Here is a 23,482-nt window from a genome sequence, read left to right on the forward strand (position 1 = left end):
AAAATAAAGAATGATGCACATAATCAACATAAATAAAAGAATCAAGAATGAACAATCCTCTTTAATAAAAACCCTGTGTGCGTCCGTGTGTGTGTGTGTCTTCTGGTGAAGTGCGCATGCGCGGGGCATCCTAAAGGACATCGTTGCTGGGGAGAGTGCTGATTGGGTAGTCGCAGCCAAGGCGGAAGTACAGGGAAGGGCGGAATGAGTGGCAGAGTCACCGGCCTCTAGCAGATGCTTCAAAGGCCGCCTGACGCGTCACAGAAGACAGACAGGGCGGGACCTATAAAATATCTCGCGGCCAATCCAATCGGATTTCAGTAAATGAGGTAAGCAACATCTCCTGGAAGAACGGTCAGCTCAGCAAGTAAACATCAACAAAAGAAAGGCTGAAAGACAAAGAAAAATATGAGCAAATAGATCAATTTAAGAAAAAGAAAATGAGCGTCAGAAAAAAGCTAAAAGAGAAAGACTCAGAAGAGCAAATAGATCTATAGAAGAACAGGAAAATGAGCGTAAAAAAAATTCTCAAAGAGAATACATTTAATATAGACTGTACCTACTAATGTTTAAGCACTACTGTTCTAGCGCCCGTTATTGTAACAGGCTTAATGTCTAGTAGAGACATAAAACATGAAATTGAACCCCAACCCTGGGAAAAACCCTGGCTGACATATAAAAGTTATATTTATTAAAATAAAATAACACCAGTAGAAGAAAATATAATTTAAAATACAAACAGTTAGCAGACACTTGATGTATGTATAGCCTTAAAAAGCTTACTGAAGATTAGCTCCAATTATTAAAGAGGATGTTGTCCTGGTCAGCTTTTAGATTTAGCAGTCGGGCTGTTTTGTGAATTGCATTCGCCGATGTCCAGGTGAAATCGTTTCTGTTTCTGTTGCATGTCTGTCTCTGATGTTGGTTTCTCAGATGGGTTGTTATTTATGTCAAAAGTTCCTGAGAATTTCCGGACCTCATGCTACCACACATGTACAGTATAATTGGCTGGCTATCCTAGTGATGGATGGTTGTACCTAAAAGCTTCGAGTCTTGTATCTATCTGTGCAACTTTCCACTCTCGTCAGTTCTTTCATAAATGTTTTGATCATTTTAAACTAAGAATATCATAAATTAATTAGATAATAAGAAAGAAAGTATGTACAGATGGAGGTAGATAAAGAAGAAGGAAAGAATGCACAAATGTATAAAGTCATAAAGTATCGGTCACAAAAAAAGAGACTACTGATTTTATTAACTAAATCGCCTTTAAAACTCCTATGAGGTTCATTGCAGTTTCTTTGAGTTAAAACTTGTAATTAAGCCAGATTGGGGTTTATTTGTTTGTAGTATACTGTCCATAGTTTCAAAATTATGCTTTTTATCCCCTTATTACAAAGACATAGTAAACAATTAATGAAAAAATTACAAACCCAAAAGTAATAACAAAGAAACATGAAAAATAATGATATCAAGTTAACAAAAACAACAAAAATACAGAAAATAAATATGAACCAGAGAATAAACCCTGGCTGTAAGATAACACAAACACATCCTATTGAAATTTTTTCTTTTTTCTTGAACTGTGTGTGGGTCAATGCTTAATTAATGAATTGTATTAAATGACGACATGGTTGCTGTGGTTTCACACCATCACAGTCCTGGGTTCAAATCCTGGCCTGATCCCTGCCTATTTGGGGCAAGGATTTCCTCTCTGTGTTCTCCTAGTGTTCCTCAGGATGCAAATGTTTGTTCCCACATCACAAAGACATGCAGGTTATGTTCATTGGTGACTCTCTGGTGACCTATTAATGAATGCCTAGACTGCAACTTCTTTTGGCCATGTACTGCAATATATAAATGCAGAAAATTCAGAAAGTATTCATTCAATAACTCATAATGACAAAGTGAAAACATGTTTTCAGAAAGATTTACATAATTATTAAAAATCAAAAACTGAAATCACTCATTCTTATAAGAATTCAGATCCTTAATTCAGTACTTTGTCGGAGCCCCTGTGGCGAGCGGCTGGGGGCAGTACCCAGCCGGGACACGTGGAAGGAACGGAAGAGGGACTACGCCTCCTCCGGAGCACGAGAGGGCAGCTGCCCTGGTTGGTATGGAGACCACGGGAACAGAGCATGGAAGCTTAACCCTATAGGGGCCTGTGGTCACCGCCAGGGGGCGCCCAGATGCCTATGAAGCCCTGGACGTCAGCACTTCCGCCACACCTGGAGGTGCTGGCAGAAGGAAAACCAGGGACACCCAGAGTGCTTCCAGGTGCTCAGCCTGCACTTCCGCCACACCAGGAAGTTCTGGCGGATGTCCATCAAGGGGCACCTGGAGCATATCCGGGGCAACATAAGAGGGACTGCCTCCCTCCATTCGTCAGCTGGAGTCGGGTGGAAGTGGATGTAGCTCGGAGGAGAGGAGTGGAGGCAGTGAAGGAAGGCAAGATTGTGAGAGGCCTGGACTGATGATGTGTGGTGCAGGGGCACTGGGTTGTGTGTGGTAACTGTAAATATTGTACATATGGCGAATAAACGTGTGTTGGTGACTAAACTGTCGGTGTCTGCCTGTCTGTGTCCGGGCTGGTTCCCACACCCCTTTGGCAGCAATTACAGCTTTGAGTCTTCTTGGGTGAGTCTCTTCAAGTGTGGCACACCTGGAGTTTATCCCACTCTTCTTAGCAGATCGTCTCAAGTTGCATTAGGTAGAGGACAGAACCTGCACCCATTTGGTTCTATAAAGGGAGCTTGTATGGCAGAATCAGGATGCAAGAAGAGATTTGAGGTTAAAGGAAAATCGAAAGGCAGACAGGAGTAGGACCGTAGAAGAGGTGCTTCAGTAGAGCAGTGGTGGGGAATAGAAGCAGCCCTGTTGTGCTGCATCTCCCAGGTAGATGCTGAAAGACTGGCTAAGGGAGACATGTGCCAGGTTCGGAGGGGAGTCCTGCAGACGCGAAAGTTACTGGCAGTGGGAACCTGAACTCAGAATTAAAGGAGGACTGTACCTGTTGGTGGGCATTTCCACTTGCTGCAAGGTCCTGAAGGCAATAGCAAATTGTAGAAGCACCGGGGCTCATAGTTTCTTAGAAGGAAGCGTCTGGCTTCGATTTTAACCTAATTTTATTGGATCTACTTATTGATTTTAACCTCCACCACAAACTTGATTTCATTGGTTTATTTATTAATTGTCAAAAGTGAAGTGCTGCTCTTTTGGGCACAGTTTGTTTTGTTTTTGGAATTGACAGTTTATACCAACCCCTTTACGACTGTGTGTGTGTCCTCATTTGCCTGGCTCAGATACATTATTGACGGTTTTGGCATCAAGAGGCTCTTGCAAGCAATTAGGGATCGCAGAGCAGACCCAGACCATCACACTAGTTTTATATACAGAAAGGGATTCTGGTGTGCAGATGACAGAAAGATAATGAGGCAATCGACTGAGCCATGAGTGTCTGCATGTGAATGCACAATCAGCACGCTACCAGACAAACCTACACCCCTAGAAAGCCAGAACACCTTTATTAAATTATTTATTTAAAATTGTGCATCACCACAAACCCCAGTACACCACACAGTGATCCAGGAGGGATTTGAAACCCAGGTTCTTGGAAGTGTGATTCAGCATGTGAAATTGGATACATGTTACAAATGTAATTCTGATCTATTTAGGCTTAAGAAAATAACTGAAGGAAAGAAGAATTATGAAGGGATTGGTGGAAAAGAATGATTTGTATATAAAAAAACTAACATTCTCATTCTCTTCAGGGAGTCAAGGCAAACCTCTCACCAGCTACTTCAACATCTTTCAGGATGTGTTAGCGTTGTGCCTCATGGGTCAGAAGTTTGTTATCCAGACAGTAAACAGCCTCCTATGGTCTGTGGACTACAACCAGCTTGGGGAGGATGGAAAATTGTCTGTGGGTATGTTCAAGCAATTTATCCTCTGTTAACTTAGCCGAGAATAACATCTAACGTAGCCTGAATTTAACGTTTTCAAACTTGTGAAACGCCCTCACTTTTGTCTCTTTCCCTTACAGATACTGACTCCATGGCCATTATTGCATTGACATGTTTGCGTCAGTCATTGTCACCTCGGACAGCGGCTTACATAAGAGCCCAAATACAAACTACTCTTGAAATGCTGTTCCACCAGGTTCTTGCAACAAGACAGACAAATGGCTTGTTTGGAGACCTTTATAGCACAGGCCTGGCCTTACAGGTTAGTAACAGAATGGAAGCTGACTGACTGATGGGATGAAACTCTGGGTTTGGGACAACAGCTTCAGAGAAATAATCCGTCAAATCACATATTCTGGTTGTGTGTCAGGGGTAAGATATTTTTATAATTTGGTGAAGTGGATCCAGTTTCAAAGTTTTGAATCCAATGTTTGGTCATTGCCTATGTCTGAATGGACATTCCTCCTACAAGCCCAGAGGCATATAAGTTAGGTCAAGCGTCAGTTCTTAATTGGCCATGGCCGAATGCATAAGTGGGCCATGGGATGGACCAGCAGGATATTTCTTGCCTTCTGCGCTCTGCTGCTGAATTCAATACTAGATTATTTTATTTGTGTCAGATCTTTGTACTAGTATAGTGCTGCAGATGTTACACCTGGCAAGAACAGGCAGATGAAAGAAATAATACAAGACATGACGAGAATCATAGTTTAATAAACACTTATGGGTCAAAACCGAAAGTAGTACCAAACCTAGCAACCCCGATAATTAAAGGGAAATTACAGAAGAAAATGAAATGCTAAAGTCTGTAACAGTTTTTACCCAAACCACATCTAGAAACACTGCTCATCTTTTATTTTATCTGTGACGTCCAATCTGTTGGAATAACAGACACCTCTCCTGTTATTAAGGTGGACTAAATGACAGATACTCACATTATTTACTTATTGTTATTAGGCTGACACAATTATCAAAGGTGACGTACACCATCTGAGTTACAATTAGAACATTAGAACAATCTAGACTAGAACAGGTCATTTAGCCCAACACAGCCCACCAGTCCTATCCACCTAATTCCTCCAAAGTAACATCAAGTTGAGTTTTGAAGGTCCCTAAAGTTCTAATGTCAACTACATTACTTACCATTGTGTTATAAAGCTTGAGCAGAACCTCCTGTGACTTGTACCCCACACATCAAGGCGCTATATAACCTGACCTTCTTAATGGCTTCTGAACACTGTTGGGAGGTCGATAACTTAGAGTCCACTATGACTCCTAAATCCTTCTCATAAGGTGGACTCTCGATTTCCCGACTGCCCATTGTGTATTGAAACCTAACATTTTCACTTCCTAGGTGTAATTCTTTACCTTTACTGACATTAAATTTCATCTGCCACAAATCTGCCCAAAGCCTGTCAGCTGCCCAAGTCCTCCTGTGATGATTGAATGGATTCTGGATTATAATTACAATTGGTTACATTTCTTGTGCTTTTTCCATTTGACGCACCTGCAGGTGAAGTGACTTTCTCATGGTCACACTGTGTCAGCGGTGGGATACATGTGGAATTATTGCAGGGTAAAACCTCCAGACAGGAACTAAACACCTTTATTGATGTCTCAAATGCACAAATTAACTCTTGGCTAATTATTTTTTGTTCCCAGGGCTGAATATTTTTTCAGAAACCTCAGGTTTTCTACAAAGCACACAAAACAATGGTTTTGCACATAAATCAACATAAAATACTTATTTATGACAAATGTCACACTGTTTTGTGTCCCATGAGCCCCTACAGTATGCAAATTGACATACTTATTACACACCTGTTTGTCTCATCACTCATAAACGGAAAGGCACATTCTGGAAAAAAACAGCTTGAAGTAGTCGAGTGGCTGGTAATACGTCATGTCCAGTAGCACACTGGGTCGTTTGATGATGTTCAGTTGCCAGCTTGCCTCCCACAGATCTATGTTTGTGTAGTCCTCTCTGGGCAAACGTTGTCGTGTCAGCTACACGAGCATGTTCTGCACTACAATCAGCTGGGGACCAATCAGCTGACAACAGGAACATGTCTATCGTTTTTGATTTCCAAATCATTTGCATCAAAATCGGAGTTTGATAAGTCAAAGTCTGATTCAGCAATAATGCATAAATTAATACTTGTGGAGTATTTTGCTTTGTGCATCCGCTTCACCCTCTTGCCCAATGTCAATGCCATTCTACACGTTATTTATTCTACGCTAATCATGCACATGCAGGGATTCAATGTTAAGTCAACGAGTCTAACAGTTCTCCTAGCAAAGACTGTCTACCTTTTTATATAATGAGTTTTTTTTTTGACGTTTACAGCTTTTTTTCACCCTCTGTCCTTGAATGTCGACCTTAGTCGACATCTGCCCTAAGCCCCTTGTGTTGACAAAAGTCGACATCCGCCCTATAAGAATTAAAATAACACTTCAGTTTTCAGATAATTTTGTTGATTAGTCCAATCCTCGCTAAATCTGATGTGCTGCATGCTGAACTCACTACTGAAATGAAGGCCACTGAAAATGTTATGTTTGTTGTACATTTTAATTTAACCCTAAACCTTGTCTACCGGAATGACAGAGAGAGGAAAGTTGCCAAAATCAAAAGTAGAGTATGAAACTGTGTGCCCCGGTGACTAAGTGGAGTGGATTTTTTTTTTGTTTTGGTGATTTTATGGATTGACCAATCTAACCGTCCCATCTCTGTCTCCTTCAGGCTTTATCAGTGAACTATGTTGACTTTGACTGCAAGACCACTATGCAGACCCTCCTTCAGGAGATTTCTTTGGGAGCCTTTGACAACTCCATAGCAGCATCCTTGATTATTCCCACTCTAAGTGGGCGCACCTACCTGGACATAAATAAACTGAAATGTTCAACTGACCAAGGTAAGGCAGCCCGATCCTTAGGAAAAGCAGATTTATTTATTTAATATGTGAAAAATGAAAGAAAAGATTCAACAGGGTGGCAGCTGATGAGACCGAATGGCAGTTACATTCCAACTGAAACCTTTAATTTCATTGATTAAGCAAAATACAGTATCTTGTCCGGAGTCTGTCCCCTGTTGGGTGCTGCATGTTTCTTGCTTGCTGACGTTTTGTGGTCTGATGGATAGGTGAATGTCTTGCTTTGAAAGTATGCCATGCTTTCCAGTGATGGCTTGATGGAGCTCCACTTGACAGCTGCTAGATATCATACCTGTATTTAGGAGGTTAAAAAAAGAGAGCAAAGCTAAGCCGTGCCATGGAATGAAAACCAGCAGTCTCTACTTTGTATAGCACTCTTAACAGAATGCACTATCACAAGGAACTTTAAAGAGCAAGTAGCACCCACATGAAGGCAAATCACGCCCATACCCTGTGACAGTACAAGTAAGGTTAGTTATTATTCTGTGCTGCCTTTAAAATATGAGAATCGAAAAGGCCTCATGTTACCTACACTTATTCTTATTTTGGCTGCTCCAGTTAGGGGTCGCCCCAGCTGATCACCTTCTTCCATATCTTTCTGTCCTCTACATCTTGCTCTGTTACACCCATCACCTGCATATCCTCTCTCACCACATCCATAAACCTTTTCTTAGGCCTTCCTCTTTTTCTCTTGCCTGGCAGCTCTATCCTTAGCATCCTTCTCCCAATATATATTCATGTTACCTACGCTTACTGAGCAAATTACGGAGAGACAAATAGAATCAACATGTTGGAAATCCCTCCTGGTCAGAAACTGATTAAATAATAGTGACTGAAAATTTTGCTCAGCTAAAAAAAGTTTCACGTAGAAGACTGGAGAGCCCTAATGGCCATCCAAAAGTGATTATACAGTATGTAAAAAAAAAGAGAGTACATCTCAGGTCCATCATGGATGAAAGAAACACGATAGAGAGCTATTCTGAATGGACCATATCATGAAGAAGCATTTTTGTCAAAAATAAAGAAGCAAGATTATGGTGACCTCTACTGGCCAAAAAAAAAAATGAATGGTAACGAAGTACAAATCCCTGCTGGCCACAGATGAGTCACATTTAGGATGATAGAAAAATGCTGGAAACTGTAAGTTCTGGGAGAGGAAGGACAGGCATCCTGGCTGGAATAAAGTAAGGATTCTTGCTCAGCCAGAAGGCCATGATGCATGAACTGAATGAAAGGGAATGCTGGGAGCAGTTAATTTCCCCAAAAGATAGGTGGCAGTGTTCCTCGAAGCTAAACCCGATCAGGACACCTGCAGGGTGGCATGGGGGTTGGAGTCCGGAAACACAGCCTTGTTGGGTTGTTTAGGGACCACTAGTGTTTCTCTGGTTTTCACAAGAGCTGTAAGTATTCCGGATAACTTGGGCAGAAGACTGGAAGCAGATCCTGGATCGACTTTAAAAGAAAGCCCACCGCTGGTCTTAGACATGTCAGTGTCGGGGAGCTGAGGGATACACTCTCTTGGAGGTGGAAGGAGCGTTGTGTATCAGTGATTTGTTTGGTGGTGTCCTGGAGAAGATGTTAATGGCAAATAAAATAAATTATTTAAACCTGGTATTGTGTTGGGTATTACTGTGTCTATGGTTTGGGGCTCAGTGACACCACCTCTTGTGGCTTCAAAATATATGATAAGATTAAACATTATAGAGATCCCCAGGGGTCAGAGGTGGGTAGAAGTAATGTGATGGAGTGCAACGCTGGAAAGTGATGTGACAAAGAAACCTCAGTCATACCCAGTTTTTAACTCATAATTGTTAGAATCAGTTTGCCCCATATTTTGATCACACTTTCTCCTGCTCATATTACTCTTCAACCTTGTGTGACGGACGGCTGGGGGCCATGCCCAGCCGGGATGCCTGAAAGGACCCGGAGAGGGACTGTACTTCCCCTGGGCCACGAGAGGGCAGCCACCCTGGTTTGTATGGGGGCCACGGGAACGGAGCATAGAAGCTCAACCCTATTGGGGCCCGTGGTCACCACAGGGGGGCCCCGCAGGATTGTGGAGCCCTGGAGTGTGTGGTGGAAGTGCTGACGGATGGAATTCCAGGCACACCTGGAGTACTTCCGGGTGCTCATGCGGCACTTCTGCCACACCAGAAAGTGCTGCCGGAAGCTCGTCAAGGAGCACATCCGGGTGCTTATAAAAGAGGCCTCCTTTCTCCACTCAGAAGCCGAGGTCGGGAGGAGGAAGACAAAGCTTGGGAAGAGAGGAGTAAAGGTGGAAAGGAATACGGAGAGTATAGGAAAGAAGGGACTGTATTTGGATGGATTGGTGCACTGTGTTGTGTGCAGGACATTTTGTGAAAATAAACAGTGTGTGGTTTTGGAGATCCAACGTCTGTCTGTCTGTGCTCGGGGGCTGTCTTATCACACTTGTTACAAAAAATATCAGAAATAAAAGCTGACTTCAGTGATAACCAGAGGTTACAGGTAGTAAAGAAAGGAGACCCTGCTGTATTTCATTCTTCGTCTTTTTTATATTCTGCCTTTGGTGGTCTCGACTGTGCTAAATCTCAAACTCCAGTTTTCACTTAAACTAAAAGGTTTTCTTTTACAGACAATCTTCCACTGACTGATTCTGACACTGCTTCTTCTGGCAATATTACTGTATACTACACAGTGATAGACGACGTGAGCAACACATTCAGGGACAGTATCATCGTCAGCCTTCCAGTGGGGTCTACTCTACTAGATGTCTTAAAAAAAGCTGCTGCCATGTCTCCAGAGAAATTCAGGTCAGGCCCCAATGTGATATCGCAGAAACTCTTTAAGCCAGCATCACGCTACACTACAGCAGTCGATATAACATTTAGTCAAAGGGCATGCCATATTCAATTTGTGCAGCTGCGGAATATTGTTGTCTCTGAGAGAGTGAAATTATATGAATAAGAATTGCAGGGTGCAACAGATGACACAATTACCAATGGTTCCTGATCTTGTTGCTATAAAAGTTCCTCAGTGTTGCCAGTTAATCAACATGGAGCCCACCAGAACAAGCAACAATCCCTGCCCATCTGTATGTCTTTTTTTAGCCTCAGTGCTGGCGCTATATTTCGACTAGCCTATCCTTTATGCAGTGCAAAACAATAGCTTTCCTTTTTTCTTGTTACTGCCAATACTCCCCATTATTTCAGTAATCACTAACTGCTGTAGTCCACCCCTTTGATTGTGACTATGAAAAAAATCAGACCAGTTTACTTTTCTAAAAGTTGCGATGCCAGGGTTGCCAGCAGCTGGCATACTCATTTGAAACCAGGACATCAATAGCCATGACTGAGGATGGACTGGACAATGAAGACATATAACAGCAAGAACAGATGCATCAAAAGTGCTCAACATATTTTATTTCACAATACAGTGTTCCAAAAATCAAACAAAGTGCAGTGCAGATATTAAATACATAAATAATCCAAATAAAAACAGTAGAGGTTAAAGGTTAGACAGCAGAGGTTAAAAATCCTAATACATAAATCAATCCAAACATGGATTTAAAGCAAAGTTTAAAGCACAGTCAGGATCCATTTGTGAATTTAAAAAAAGCCACAAGCCGCAGAGTTTCCTTCTAAACCGATGTCTTTTCTGCACACCATTTCAGGTCTCCCTCCACCGGCATGCACAGTCACCCTTCAGTCTGACTTGTGTCCCCCCTGACACCATCCCTTGGCATTCAGCAGGGGACACAGTGAGTCCTGCTTCCTTCTTCCACCACCATCCCTTAGCAATCAGTGGGAGTCAATTGGAGCAGATGGTCGTTCCTGTTCCTTGGGTGCTCAGCAGGACCAACCCTACCCTGTGAGCGCCATCTGCTTGCACCACCCAGGGACACTTCTCGACTGCTTACCTCCACATTGATGTCTCCCACCTCGACATGGCAAAGGCCTTCATCAGAGAAGACTGGCGGATTACGTTGTCCACTGTTGCTCCACATTTGGATATCACCTATGGATCTGCAGGTGCCATAGTGCACGATGACTTGACGTACCATAAAGTTTGTACAAGATGGATGCCCAGACAACCTGCTGATCTACACAAGCCAACATCCTTTGGTGAAGTTCTGCAGGTTTCACTTCCTTGGCCCAAAGAAATCTCATTGCAGAGTGTTGTTCAACAATGGTGCTATCCCGCAGCAGAGCGTCCATGTTTATTTGACCTTAGCTTAAACTAGATTAATATTAGAGCACTGCACTATTCGTGTTTAAACTACCCATAAGCCACCACTAACGTGTTATATTACGTCAGCTTCTTTCCATTACAGTGTACAGCGTAATTTTCAAATTGCCTTTACTTTTTGATTTACCCTTATATTAACAGATTGATAATTTTTCAAAAGAGCTGCGTTCATTTATAATTTCAATACTCATTTGAAATATTTAAAATTTTTACTGTATAAACATGCTTAATATGTTCATAAAAGACTCCATGATTTGCAAAACTTTCTGGGAAAAAAAATATGAAGGCACTATTATACTGACACTTCAGCACCTGCAAAAGTAATGATTCCATAGTAACTTCTGTATATTTTTTTCTTTATGTTTCTTCAATTTTACAGTTTTACCACTCGGCTGGTAAAGAACCTGGGACTCTTTGTTACAAGCATCCAAGGACTGACTAGCAACAATTATCAGACCTACTGGGAATTTTTCTCTGGATCCAACATGTTGTACGAAGGTGAGATGCCATATGCACTGTTCGGATATATGTCACATGTAAATGTTCAAGCAACTTATTTAATTCAATTCAGGACCATGATTACAATTAAGAAAGTCATGCAGGGATTTGGCTGAGTTTGTAGGTGGTCTGTCTGGTTACCCTACGTACACAGATCTGACATGTAAAACACAGCAATCACCCAATGAGCATTTATTGAATACTGATAGTAGAAACAAAAGTATTTATTAAATGTGTTAAATTTGCATATAATATACTGCTTCCGTCCTGCGGCGGGTTGGCACCCTGCCCAGGATTGGTTCCTGCCTTGTGCCCTGTGTTGGCTGGGGTTGGCTCCAGCAGACCCCCGTGACCCTGTGTTCGGATTCAGCGAGTTGGAAAATGGATGGATACTGCTTCCCACGTGGCAAGCTAATTTGCACGGTATTCTCAACATGGCTTTTATAATTCCCTCCTCTCCAGTGTCTTTCAATAATTCTAAACTAGTGAATTTAGTGTTGTGAGGTAGAGGTTGGATACCAGTTTCTGCTTCTGACTATTTTTAAGTGCATGGTGTAGTTAATGCATGCTCTGTTTTGTGTTGTTTGTCATGGAACTGGTTACACACACTGCTGTAACTTTCCTGTTGTCTACCCATAATACAACAGCACAGTGTCAGCAGGTAGGATTATCACTGCTGGTATCCAAAAAATGTTCCCCTGAAATCGACAGGTTTCTCCAGGTGTGGATCTACCATCAAGACATTTTGAGTCTTTTTACCAAACCCGATGAAACAACAGAGAATCTGTGAGCCAGAATGATCAAGGGGGACGCGCTTGACAAAACAATCGAGCATCTGCGAGTTCAAATGACTGCCCCGGGACGATTAAGCGATCAAGTCTCGTACTGAAATCAAGAGTGAAAAATACTACACTGAATTAAATGACCCGATGTCCGCTCGCTGCATTGTTAAAATTATGATCGACCCTCTGTTAAGAAGCTAAATCACCTAGGGGCCTGTGGGGATCTTAATCCGAGTTTGGGTTTCTGAAGTATATGCCTGCAACTTTTCATAGTATCACCCTTTAGTGCTATTGCCTCTGTTTTAGTTTGTGTGTGTGTGTGTGAACGTCCTATTATGTAATGATCTCTGGGTGAAGTTGTGGGGATTGTAGACAGTAGATGTGTTGAGAATGGGATGTTGTAATAGTCTATGAGACTAAGGTACAGGTTGCACTTTCGTCTTTTTCATCATTGACTAAATAATCTGTGTCAGAGAATTATCTTTAGTAAGTGTGTTATGGGCGAACCTCTAATCAATTCACAAACATCTGAAACTATTTTCATGGGTTTTAGTGTCATTGTCTGAAATATCTATGGTATGTCACATCTGGTTAAGTCTGCTTTCAGTTTGTACCTTTTAAACAGCCACATTGAAAGAACTCGCTGTAATAGTACTTGATGGTGGTATAAGCTTTGTAATAACACATAAACATATTTATCGCTGCTAATGCTGGGACCCTTCTTAGATCATGAGGCTTGTACTGTCGTTTTTACTTCTGTGTAAATGTAAGTTTGGTGATTGGGTCAGTTAACAAGTTAAATGCAGGTTCAGGGTCTACGATGTTTGAAACATCCAGAAAATGTGGATTTACCATGGTGTCTGTATGCGTCTCAGTGGAAATTCAATGTTGATTTTCACTTCTTAAAATTACAGTTTTTATTGGAAAATGATGCAGTTTTCTCCATATTGTAAAGTTCCTGGATGACTACGTTTTTTAATATTTTTATTTTATTAATTTTCATTTGGAACGTTTGGAAAACGTTAGAACATGCGGTTTCTGAGATATCCACCTTGAATACAGAGACCAATGTAAAATGATTGTTTTGGAAAATATTCACCTATCTTTTTCAAATAAGTCATGTATTTACCTTGTTAGAGGTTGTTCCAGGTCTACTGTTTTTGGCCAGTACTTATCCTCACCTCCTTTCAAAACAGTTTGACCTATGTTCAATGGTGATTGCCACAGAAATTGTTTAGGCTGCTCCTTTTAGTCATGAGATCAGGGTATTGATTTGTAAAACTTTTGCACAAGTAGTTTTTTAAGATACATAATTTATTTAAATATACATGATCGCACACACACGGAGGCTCACACAAGTGGAAGCAAACACACATACGCAAATAAATTTATAAGTGAGGATAGCGGACATCTTATTTGTTCTACCAGAACATATGTTGGATGATGAAGAGAAAGAAATGACCAGACACACACTGTAGTTGCCAGCTCCATGGGTGCCCTCGGGCTCAAATACCTCCAAAACTGAAAAACATAAGTGAAATTTGTACATCAACCTGTATTTACTGCACAAACTATATTTCCATAGAAAGTATGGTTTCTCATTGATTCTGGCTAACATTCTCAGCATGTCTATTTATCAGCTCCTAGCACAACTGTGTAGAACAACATTATGGCGGTTCAACAGGTAGTTTTGAAACATTAGCCAAACAAATGTTTGGGACTGACTAGATGCATTATTATGTACAACATGGGATGACACAGTAAACAATTAGTTGCAGTTTTAGTTTGGCCTGTCTTCAAAGGTTAGACCTCAAGTACTGAATGCCACTTCCGAATTATGCCTCCAAGTGTGAAAAATGCTGTTTGTAGGGCCAGGCAATTGGTTTCTGTTGTCATAAACGGAAGTTTCAATGCAACCTTTGCACGTATAACAGTAGGACTGTTTCTCAGGTGGTAAATATTGCTCTCGAATCTATAATCGAGGAATTAAGTGTTGAATTAAGTGGGCATCCTGGAAGCATCCTTCTTCAGGTTTTATATTGCAGCCTGCTGTCATCTGAATTTTTAATTATTGTAGAAACCTCTCTGCTGCTCTTCACCTGGTTTGGTGAAATTTGGGGTGAGTGAAGGAAGGATGAGTATCTCTTTATTATTAGTTACAGAAGAGAGACATAATACACATCCTCTATAAAGTAAATAGGTTTAAGTATCCAAAGAAAAGAGGTAAAACATCAGTAAAAATTTATATGATTGAAAGTGAAACACATTACCTTAATAATGGATGCATTTCTTTTGCAGGGATTGGAGGCTACATACCAAGCAATGGAGAAAACATTGTGGCCCGTTTCCTGCAATTCTGACAAAATTGAGGACTAAACCTGAAGTAGTCACCAATACGTTTTGTCTAGGAGGATAGTCCAGAGCTTTGGCACTTGTTCTTTTCCTTTTGCTTGTCAATTTGTGAGAAAATGAAGGAACTCATTCATTCTTGTAGAAACCTGTGTATGGTATCTGGTATCATTAGTTTTCTAATAAAGACATACTTCCATTCTAATGTTTTTCTGCTTAATTTGGTTCTTTGCTATTCTGTTTTGAATCTTGCATGAAAATGTGCAAACACAGCTATTTTCTAGCCACTGCAACAAATAAAAATCCATTTCATTGTATTATGATGTGTCTCATTTAAGTCTTACTATAATGTTTCTTAGACATTCCTTACGTATTGAATTTACAAAATGGCGATGTGAATATGGGGTCATTTACTCATTGCTATTTATTGAGAATTGAAGAAAACGATTAACCTTTCCGGGCATTCTCACTGGTATTTTACCATTGGTTCACACTCTGACATTGTGAATGAGCCCATTCCACACATACAAGCTATCTGAGAAATTAACCAGTAGATTCCTGGATCTAGAGTAGTTGTGAATGCCAGAATAAAGTATCCCAGAAAACTTGGTCTGGTAATTTTGACTCATGGAAATGTACTGGGTCTGCTGAGGTGTGAATAGAGGGAGTAAACTGCAAGTTTAAGAACACTAAATGCCACACTGGCCATACCTAACATGCACTGACATTGATGCGAAAGGACCATAAGAGGATCTGGATAATGATGTACAAAATCCTTGATTTTTTTTTTGCAAAAAGTTATTATTATTTATTCATTATTATTTTTTTGCAAGGGTGGGCATTTGAAAAGTATTAATTCCTATTAATGGTAAGTGTTAATAATTATTCAGCCCCAATCAACTTAAAGTAATAGTAAAGATACTGATATAGGGTATGGCCAAAATTATACAATATGTTAACATTTAAATAACACTTATACCTCTGGGTACTCTGGTTTTCTTCCTCCATCTCCAAAGATGCATTAGTTAGGGCAGTGATTCTACATTAAATTCTGTGTGAATGTTAGTGTGGGTATGTGCGTGAGGTGTCTGTGTGATGGACTGACGTCCTGTCCAGGGCTGCTTCTTGCCTTGTACCCATTGGCACCCCATGACCAGGAATTGAGTGGGTTAAGCAGATTTGAGAATGTTAGGTTAGCTTGTCTTCAGTGTGAGTTCCTCGGGATTTTATTCTACAAGGTTTCTTGAACTGAACAAGTAGTAAGAAAACAGAGGTAAGGGAAACATCAGGTTATCTGGTTTGAGTTTAACAATAAATAAAAGTAAATTATATATGTTAATAAATTATCATTTATCAAGGTGCCAGAGAATGGAAAAGTTAGAATTTTATTGTACACTGTATACAGTATGTGACAATACTACTATTTATACTCTTACTACCACCCTTAGCAGTCCATGTATGTAAGAATTCATAAAAATGAGTATAGAACAACAGTACATGTATTAATATTAGAGCCATAATACCTTTATTGATCATATCACTCAAATTATTAACCACACTATCTCTAAATTTTATAAAACTACTTAACATCATTAAAAAATAAGATATGTTAAAGCAGTGGTTCCCAACCTTTCTATGCCCTGCACCCCTAGAAAATGTTTGACTTATGTTCACACTCCCTACAAAAGCAATATCACATTTGAAAATGAAGAAGTCAAACTTCTAATTTTTGAAACCATATAATGAACCACATACTATAATGGGAGTGAACAAATTGAACTCGATAAAAGTGAGCTTTTAGCTCAGTGCATAAAATTTAAATATAAATTGAGCAATTTACATTTCTAAGTCTCAATATTCTTACAAATGTGTCCCCCTGTGAAGCTTACACATTCATTTGATGATCAGGGGGTTGGGGTATCCTTTGAAGCATCAAGTTCTATGAGGAAATGACACACGACCAATGATTGAGTGGTTTGGGAAGATTGGAGACTCCCATGAAGCAATAGGTTCCGTCACGCCTCTAGGCAATGAAACAGTTGACAAGGTTTGCTCCCTGATAAGATCTGAATTGCACTTCAAAAACAAATGCACTGCAAGGTTAGAATTGCTGCACTACTGTCAGAACCACTGGCAGAAGAGATGCGTTGAGTGTGAACCACAGGTGTAGCGTCTAATTCAGTCCCCCTTGTCTCCTGCTTGGCAAAAAAGTCAATCAAACCGTGAAATCAGTGTTGTTTCACATTCAGGGCTGGCACTGAAATTGATACTAGACCTCGCTCTTCTCTATGGATCATTGCAAGATCCAAATTCCATTCTCTTCTAAAAGGTTATTCACCTTTACAAATGCTCTGTCCTCATCAAGGAACCCCTGTTAATGCACATTTTTGCTGCTCATTCACAGGTGACATTTGTGCACACAATGCTTGATTCTTTTTATATCATAGAACAGGAGCACTAATTAATAAATGGTGACACACTGCAAAACACCAATTGCACCACAATAAAATCAGGCAAAACACCTTACTCAATTTTGGCGAATCATGACGGAGCCTTCTTCTTTGATGCACGTCCCTGAAATGCCATCTTGCATGCCAGATTGGGAACCCTTGTGTTAGTATTAGTACTGCTGTGAAACACACGGAAAACAGTTGTATAACACTAATCTATTATATCAATATAGTATTAATAAAATCAATGGTGACAAATGAAATAGTGTCAACTGTATTATCGTAATATATTTCCTTCTACTTACCCTTTACATAGGGGTAAGTGTACAAATCAGATTCGTTACTGGATTAGTCTACTGTTGCACCTTAAGATTAACACATGCATACATAGATATACGCATACACACAGAAACTCCACAGTGCCCTATGAATGACACACACATAGCTGGTTAACCTCTAGCACTTTAAACCACACAAGTACCTTAGGAATAACACAATCTGTCACTCTCTCAGCGCTTCAAGAGACTTACTTATTATTGGCACAAACAACATATGATGTTTTAAAGATATCTAAGACCTAAATATTACTTTTGGTCTCCAAGAATACATTTAAACATACAAAGGCTCAGCATCCTTGACTATAGGCCATTTATCAGCCAAGAATGCCTTATTTTACGCACTATTTCCCTACTTTTGGGGGGAGCTCTCACCCTCAGCTTTAATAAACCTCGCAGCACAGAGGTAATGGCAAATCTCTGGCTGCTCCAGGTTCTCAAAGAAATCTACCTTATTACTTCAATCACTCTAGACATTAAGACAAAGCACAGAAAGTTAAAAGCAGCGGCAATAATAATACCAGTAGAACAAAGAATAATAGAAAATAGGACTGATAGTAAAGTCAGGATATATATATAGTCTTTAGAAAAAGCTTACAAAAAAGCAAAGATGACAAGGATGAATGTCGCAGGCGGCTTGTGATCTAGCACTCGTAGCTGTTAATTAGATGCTTTTCTGACAATCAGTTGGAAATGGCAGATGTTGCCGGCACCCTCTTCTGATGTCACTCTGTTCTCTTCTCCTGACGTCTTTGTCCCTTCTTCTTCCTCCCTGCTACGTCGCTCTTCAGACGAAGCATATTTATTATAAAATTCTATCGGGGGGGTTTTGCAAGATGTAAATGTTAGATATTCTGGTTGGCTGGCTGTCAATATCTTGAATGAATTCTCTGTCCTTTTTGCCAAATAATAAAACTTTTTAGTTGTTGCTTAGTACCTACTGGCGTGTCTTCCTTTCCCAGGCTGTAAACCCATTTAGCAATTTATTGTCCCAGATGTCCATCCATTCTCAGGTTATAAAGTAATTGATAGCCTAGGCACAAGCATGTCTTCCTTTCTTTGTTGGAACAGCTTTTTTAAAAGTGAGGTACAATTGGGAAGAGGATATACTTTGATGTGTCCTGAATTTAGTTAATCTGTTGTTGTCTGGAGCAAAATATAATTAAATAATACAGAACAAAATGTAAAGATTTTGCAGCAACACAGAGAAAAGATACAGCATTGCATTATAATATCTAACAAACTATGTAAGTACAGTATAGTGGTAATAAAGTCCTTATGGCTAACTTAAATACTGGTATTACATTGCAAACTATGATTACAGTAGCATTTTGAAAGGCATTAAGTAGAGAGAAAGGAACAAAACAAGAATATCAATAATTCTATGAAGCAGACTTATCTTTAATAGACACTAAAATAATGTCATTCTTCACAAAAAAGAAAGAAAAAATCCTTTCTCCTTCTGCCATGAAAACAATGTCTACAGCTTATCTCTACTGTATATGATGGCCAGTCGTATTTTTCTTATTAGGTCTTGTAGATAAGTTTGTATGGTCCTCTCAGCTCACTTGGGTATGTAAAATATGCATGGCTGATCTCCAATCATCACTTGATATAAGTTGGACCAGATCATAGCATGTGTAATTGTTACGTATGTGGTTGATACATAATTACCATTATAAAACATTTGATTGCCTTAACACTTTAGCAAACCTTTCTCCCTCCTGCAACAAAACACATCTTCTTTATTCTGAAGTTTCAGGAATTTAATGATGAAAGCTCTTTGGAAAGGTTTGCTGGGAAATGTATAGGTTTTCTGTAATTGAGACTTCAAGTATTTTGTTAAAGAAACCAATATGAACTCTTTTTCCCTCCAAGATAATTTTCAGGTTTTTCCTATAAGCACTATTCAACACCTTCAACATCTGCAATAAGATGCTGCAGATGTTCTATCAGACGGTTGTGGCGAGCGCCCTCTTCTACGCAGTGGTGTGCTGGGGAGGCAGCATTAAGAAGAAGGACGCCTCATGCCTGGACAAACAGGTGAGTAAAGCAGGCTCTATTGTAGGCATGGAGCTGGACAGTTTGACATCTGTGGCGGAGCGACGGGCGCTCAGCAGGCTCCTATCAATTATGGAGAATCCACTGCATCCACTAAACAGTGTCATCTCCAGACAGAGGAGCAGCTTCAGTGACAGACTGCTGTCACTGTCCTGCTCCACTGACAGACTGAGGAGATCATTCCTCCTCCAAACTATGCGACTCTTCAATTCCACCTGGGGGGGTAAACATTAACATTATTCAAAGTTATTGTCTGTTTTTATCTGCATTTTATTACTCTTTAATTTAATATTGTTTTTTGTATCAGTATGCTGCTGCTGGAGTATGTGAATTTCCCCTTGGGATTAATAAAGTATCTATCTATCTATCTATCTATCTATCTATCTATCTATCTATCTATCTATCTATCTATCTATCTATCTATCTATCTATCTATCTATCTATCTATCTATCTATCTATCTATCTATCTATCTATCTATTTTTATACCCCATTTACCATTGCTTGGTAATGAATGTCATCTGCATGCAAAATAAAAAATAAATAAAATAATGAAAATACCATAAAGTACATAACTGTAACCAAATATTTTCACTGTTGTTGAACCAAGCATCAAAAGTGCTATAGTTAGTGTGTTGGCGTCTTCTGCTCTCCTGCACAGAAGTGCATGTGTATCAAGAAAACTGCCTGTTCTGTATTGATGCTGTTCAGAAGTACGAAGTGGCATTGCTTTCATTTACAGATTGTGCATCAGTGTAGGATGTGATTAGCCTAATTAACATATTCATATCCCAAATGATAGCACTTATACAGCTAATTGTATATTCCACAATATAAGAATAACTTTTCAGCATTCAGGCAATTGAGGAACACTAATAAAATAACCTCAGATTACTAAGGGGTATTTTACACATTGACATCCAGTCAGCTGCCAGGAGATGAATGTCATTTAAAACAACAATTTTGTTGTAGCTGTAAAAAATGTGCATCTGCATATCAAAATAATGAGCAAAATTACATTGCAAACATTAGGTTAAAATACCAGTAGCAGTTTAAAGTAACAAAAACTAAAGCAACTAAAGCAAGGGCTAATGATCTGAAATAAATTACAGTTTGTTTTACAAATAATTATCCATTCATACATTAATTTTCAAACCTTGGCAGGTTTGGATACAATGTAGTAATCTATGTTGAAGACAAATAGCATTACATCTTAAAAAATGACATATAATAAAACAGAAAATCACAGCATCAGAACCACAAATAAAAGCAATTAGTCATCTTTTGTAGAAGCCAAGGACAGACCAAGCACCAACAAGGTATTTAATTTGGGGAGACATTAGGACACTTGGCATATTTGTGGATATCCAGAGACATTTTAAGTTAAGAATAATAATAATAATTATTATTATTATTATTATTATTATTATTCACATTTATATAACACTCTTTCATCACTCAAAGAGCTTTCATAATGATTGGGGAGCCACCTCAACCACCACTAATGTGCAGCATCCACCAGGATGATGCGACAGCAGCCATTTTTGTGCCAGTACACTCAGCACTCATGAGCTATTTGGTGGTGAAGTGGTGAGATAGTTAGCCAATTACAGACAGAGAATGATTAGATGGCCAGAATGCCTAGGCTGAAGTTGGCAATTTAGCCAGGACATCAGGATACACCTTAGTCTTTATGAAGGAAGCCCAGGGATCTTCTATAACCACAGAGAGTGAAGACCTTGATTTTAGATCTCATCTGAAGAACGGCCCCATTTTAACAGCACAGTGCCCCTGTCACTGCACTAGGGCATTGGGATCCACAATCAGACCACAGGGTAATTGCCCTTACTGGCCTCACCAACACCTTTTCCAACAGAAACCCAAGCTAGATGGTCTTCCATCTTCCATCTAAATACTGGCCGGGTCAGAAATCTCAGGAAGGTCAAAGGAGGCCGTGTGATTTAGCATCTACCACCAAATCTGACAGGCTATAATCACAGTCAAAGCAGCAGGCAGCAGCCATGCACTTGGGGACAGAAAAACATGAAGCGAGTATCCAGAAACACAAACCAAAGTCAGACATTAGTTTAATTTTAATATTCTGCAGCTATGCAGAATAGATTTTCATAATAACTTCATTTTGCCAATTAAAAACTGTTCTTATAGTGAGAGGCTCTAAAATTAGGAGAAAGCCACATTTATAATGTATCTATTATGTGCTTGTTTTGCTGATGTGTTTTTCAAGGACAAAATCTGAATTAATATGAAATCATACCATGATATTTTATGAACAGGAGATTCAGAAGTACCCAGCATTTCCAGGGACATTTAACATTGCATCCCTGTGATATGAATACTGAAAAAAATAACCACTAGCAAGCCTACGATGGTGTAATCAAATAAAGTGATCTCTGCTACTTGTTCAGGCTAACACTCTATGACTAGTTTTTAAAATCACTCTGATAAATCCTATTTTTTTATTAATTTTTACTGAACTACATTATGGAATACAGCAATTACCATATAAATGCTGGAAATGTTCTACCAGTCCATTGTAGCCAGTGTGGTGTTCTATACAACGGTCTCCTGGGGAAGCAACTTGAGCTCAAAAGACGCATAATGCCTTTACAAACTTATCAGGAAAGCCTGCTCCATCACAGAGAAGACCCTGGACACACTGGGAGTTGAGGTGGAAAAGAAGATGATGGCAGCATTGGACCAGATCACACACACACATACGCCATTGAATTCACCTAACTAGCACGTCTTTGGCCTGTGCGGGAAAACATACGTGAACACACAAATACCACCAGGAGTTCTTGAGAAAAACTAGTTTTGTCATTTGTCAGATTCGAATTTTACAATTTTCCAAATCGAAAGTGATATTTATTTACACATCCATCCATCCATCCATCCATTATCCAACCCGCTGAATCCTAACACAGGGTCACGGGGATCTGCTGGAGCCAATCCTAGCCAACACAGGGCACAAGGCAGGAACAAACCACGGGCAGGGTGCCAGCCCACTGCATTTATTTACACATATTATCAATATAAGCACTTTGAAAGCTATGTCTTAAGATTTAATGGAAATCAAATAACATATGATGTTAAATACCAACACTGATTAAAAAAAATCTATAATTTTTGATAAAAAAAATTCTATTTCATAAAACCCAAAAGCTTCACTTTTCACTTTCAAACACATATTGGTTCCATGGTGTAATGGTTAGCACTCTGGACTTTGAATCCAGCGATCCGAGTTCAAATCTCGGTGGAACCTCTTTGTTTGGAAACAAACACTGAATTACTTGTTTCCCAATTTTGCAGACAGTGTAGTTCGGTAGCTTAGCGATCTATCCTGAAGCCATGAAGTTGGAAAGTTATGCTTCAGATTCTCTTTCACTTATATATTCGTACGTGAAAGTAACTTTGGGACTGTAGGCCTCATTACATTAGTCTCAATATAAATCTGGCCTGTCTTGATTAATCAGCTTCCAATTTTTTACTTAACTCCGTGCTATTCGGTGCTGCAGCGTTTCAAACGTAGGACCGTAAAATATATTTTCTGTTTCCAGAGTGGGTCCATTGGACCGGCTTGCGCGCGAACACTCCAGAAACATAAAAGAAAAAAAAAAAAAAATACCCGAAATATCGCGATGGTCAAGGCAGTAAAACAAGGTCAGACGTCATTATAGACGCCAATGGAGGGTGTGACAAAAGCCAAGTAAATTAAATTGCAATAGTTAAAGAGAGGTATGCAGCTTTAATCATATCCATTTGCATCACAAAACATTTAAAGTTTTTCTTTATTTAAACCTTCTAAATACTATTATTATGTATACCTGAAATTTTGACGATGTGTAGTACCATTCCGTATTGTGTT

General features: G+C 39.6%; 1 protein-coding gene, 1 long non-coding RNA gene and 1 other non-coding gene across 3 annotated transcripts in view; all 3 read left to right on the top strand.

The window, feature by feature from the left end:
* LOC114659690 (cobalamin binding intrinsic factor-like) overlaps positions 1-9,856 on the top strand; it is a 39,666-nt gene extending 29,810 nt beyond the window's left edge. Inside the window, exons 4-7 of the mRNA XM_028812296.2 lie at positions 3,774-3,929; positions 4,046-4,227; positions 6,706-6,877; positions 9,510-9,856. Of these exons, the coding sequence (XP_028668129.2) occupies positions 3,774-3,929; positions 4,046-4,227; positions 6,706-6,877; positions 9,510-9,841 (842 nt within the window). The 3' untranslated portion in view covers positions 9,842-9,856. The remainder of the gene's footprint in view (positions 1-3,773; positions 3,930-4,045; positions 4,228-6,705; positions 6,878-9,509) is intronic.
* Positions 9,857-10,815: 959 nt separating this feature from the next.
* Positions 10,816-15,068, top strand: LOC127529371 (uncharacterized). Its single transcript, XR_007936047.1, has 2 exons — positions 10,816-11,620; positions 14,701-15,068. It is a non-coding gene; the product is annotated as an uncharacterized LOC127529371 (long non-coding RNA).
* A 7,739-nt stretch (positions 15,069-22,807) lies between these two features.
* On the top strand, positions 22,808-22,879 carry trnaq-uug (transfer RNA glutamine (anticodon UUG)). Its single transcript has one exon. It is a non-coding gene; the product is annotated as a tRNA-Gln (tRNA).
* Positions 22,880-23,482: the final 603 nt, after the last annotated feature.

This window comes from Erpetoichthys calabaricus, chromosome 10 (genome assembly GCF_900747795.2).
Source record: "Erpetoichthys calabaricus chromosome 10, fErpCal1.3, whole genome shotgun sequence".
Lineage (NCBI taxonomy): Eukaryota > Metazoa > Chordata > Cladistia > Polypteriformes > Polypteridae > Erpetoichthys > Erpetoichthys calabaricus.